Source organism: Caloenas nicobarica, chromosome 37 (assembly GCF_036013445.1).
Source record: "Caloenas nicobarica isolate bCalNic1 chromosome 37, bCalNic1.hap1, whole genome shotgun sequence".
Lineage (NCBI taxonomy): Eukaryota > Metazoa > Chordata > Aves > Columbiformes > Columbidae > Caloenas > Caloenas nicobarica.
The window spans coordinates 2,235,452-2,237,222 of record NC_088281.1 but is presented as its reverse complement, the minus strand read 5'-3'; the positions used below and the strand labels follow the sequence as shown (position 1 = coordinate 2,237,222).

At 41.6% G+C, this 1,771-nt stretch overlaps 1 protein-coding gene across 1 annotated transcript; it reads right to left on the bottom strand.

The window, feature by feature from the left end:
• Positions 1-238: 238 nt before the first annotated feature.
• LOC136001159 (olfactory receptor 6E1-like) lies at positions 239-1,066 on the bottom strand. The gene has a single exon (XM_065655247.1). The coding sequence runs from the start codon at positions 1,064-1,066 to the stop codon at positions 239-241; it is 828 nt and encodes a 275-aa protein (XP_065511319.1).
• Between the last annotated feature and the right edge of the window lie 705 nt (positions 1,067-1,771).

The window sequence follows — 1,771 nt, the reverse complement described above, 5'->3', positions numbered from 1 at the left end:
TCACCATCCCTGAAGGTGTTTAAAAGGTGTTTAGACGAGGTTCTCAGGGACACGATTAAGTGCTAGAATTGGGTTATGGTTGGACTCGATGAACCTGAGGGTCTTCCCAACTGAAAGGATTCTATGATTCTATAAATCTCCTGAGGTATCTCTGTCTGGAGGTTACATACCTATGCATTGGTATTATTTAATATATGATAGCAGATCACTGGAATTGCTGTCCAGAAATGCCACATGATTAGGGGAAAAGCTGTGTTCTTGTACGGGCAACGGCTTCATTCAGGGCCAGTATCACAGCCTTGTTTCTAAGACTGTAAATGAATGGATTTAAGAATGGGTACAGGATGGTGTTCAGCAATGCTACAATGCTGTTAGTCTCCAAGGAAATATATTCTGAAGGACATGCATAGAGAACAATACAGCTCCCATATGCAATTGCCAAGGTGGTGAGATGAGAAGAACATGTAGAAAAAGCTTTTTTCCTCCCAGATGCTGCTGGAAGATGTAGAATACAGAAAAGGATGCACATGTAAAATGTCAGAGTTAAACACAAGGAACCCAGAATGACAAATGATATGAAAACAGAGTCTATTTTCCAAAGCAGGCTGGTGTCAGAGCAGGACAGTTTGAATAAGGGGGAGTTGTCACAGAAAAAGTGGTGGATCTCATTTGAGCCACAGAAAGTCAGCTGGGAGAGGATGACCAGGCGGTAACTGAAGAGTGTGAAGCCTATGACCCAAGTAGCAACAACCAGGTGGATGCAGAGCTGAGGCTTCATGATGGCAGCATAATGCAAAGGTTGGCAGATGGCAACACAGCGGTCAAAGGACATGACAACAAGTAGAACAAACTCTGTACAGCCCAGGGCAAAATAGAAATAGGATTGGGCAAAGCAGCTGCTTAGTGAGATTGTTCTCCTCCCAGAACCCAGGATCACAACCAACTTGATGCTTGTGGAGGATGTAAACCAGATTTCCAGGAAGGCCAGATTGCCAATGAAAAAGTAGATGGGGGTTTGAAGGCGGCGATCTGCATATACGAGGAAAATGATGGTGGCGTTCCCCATCACTGTTGTCAGGTAAATGAGCAGAAACACCAGAGAGAGTAAGAGCTGCGGTCTGATCAAGCCCTGAGAAACCCTCTAGGATGAACTCAGTAACTGCAGTTCCATTTTCTGGTCCCATGTTGAATTTCGGTTCATCATGCCGAGACAGGAACATGGCAAAAACCAAGTGTGATAATTCCACAGTCTGGGTGAAAGGCTCCCCAAAACTCTCTGCTTCTTTCCTTTCTTGCAGTCTTCCTATAGTACACAGATAGAGGACTTCAACCACTTCTCATACCCTGGTATTTCTGCATCAAATTTCATTTGGAGTTCTGAGAATTTGTTGTCTTCTTTCTATATTTTTCAAACACTCAGAAAGAATTTTTCCTTCAAAACAGAGAATTTTAAAGTCTGTTAGCTATTTTATCCCATTCCTGGCAAATTCCAAATGCACACAGGTCTTTTCCAAACATCTGTCATACCTATGTGCCTAAGTCATCTCTTCTATTGCACAAATGCCAAACTATTACATCAAGTCAAATCAAATCAAATCAAATCAAATCAAATCAAATCAAATCAAATCAAATCAAATCAAATCAAATCTAATGTATGCTGAAAGCTTTTCTTTCTATTTTTCAGTACTTGCCTTTTTGGACTAGGAGTCCCTGAGTATCTACTGATTTCAGAATAAGCAGTATCAAGCATCTCTTTCGTAATCCTGTGCTT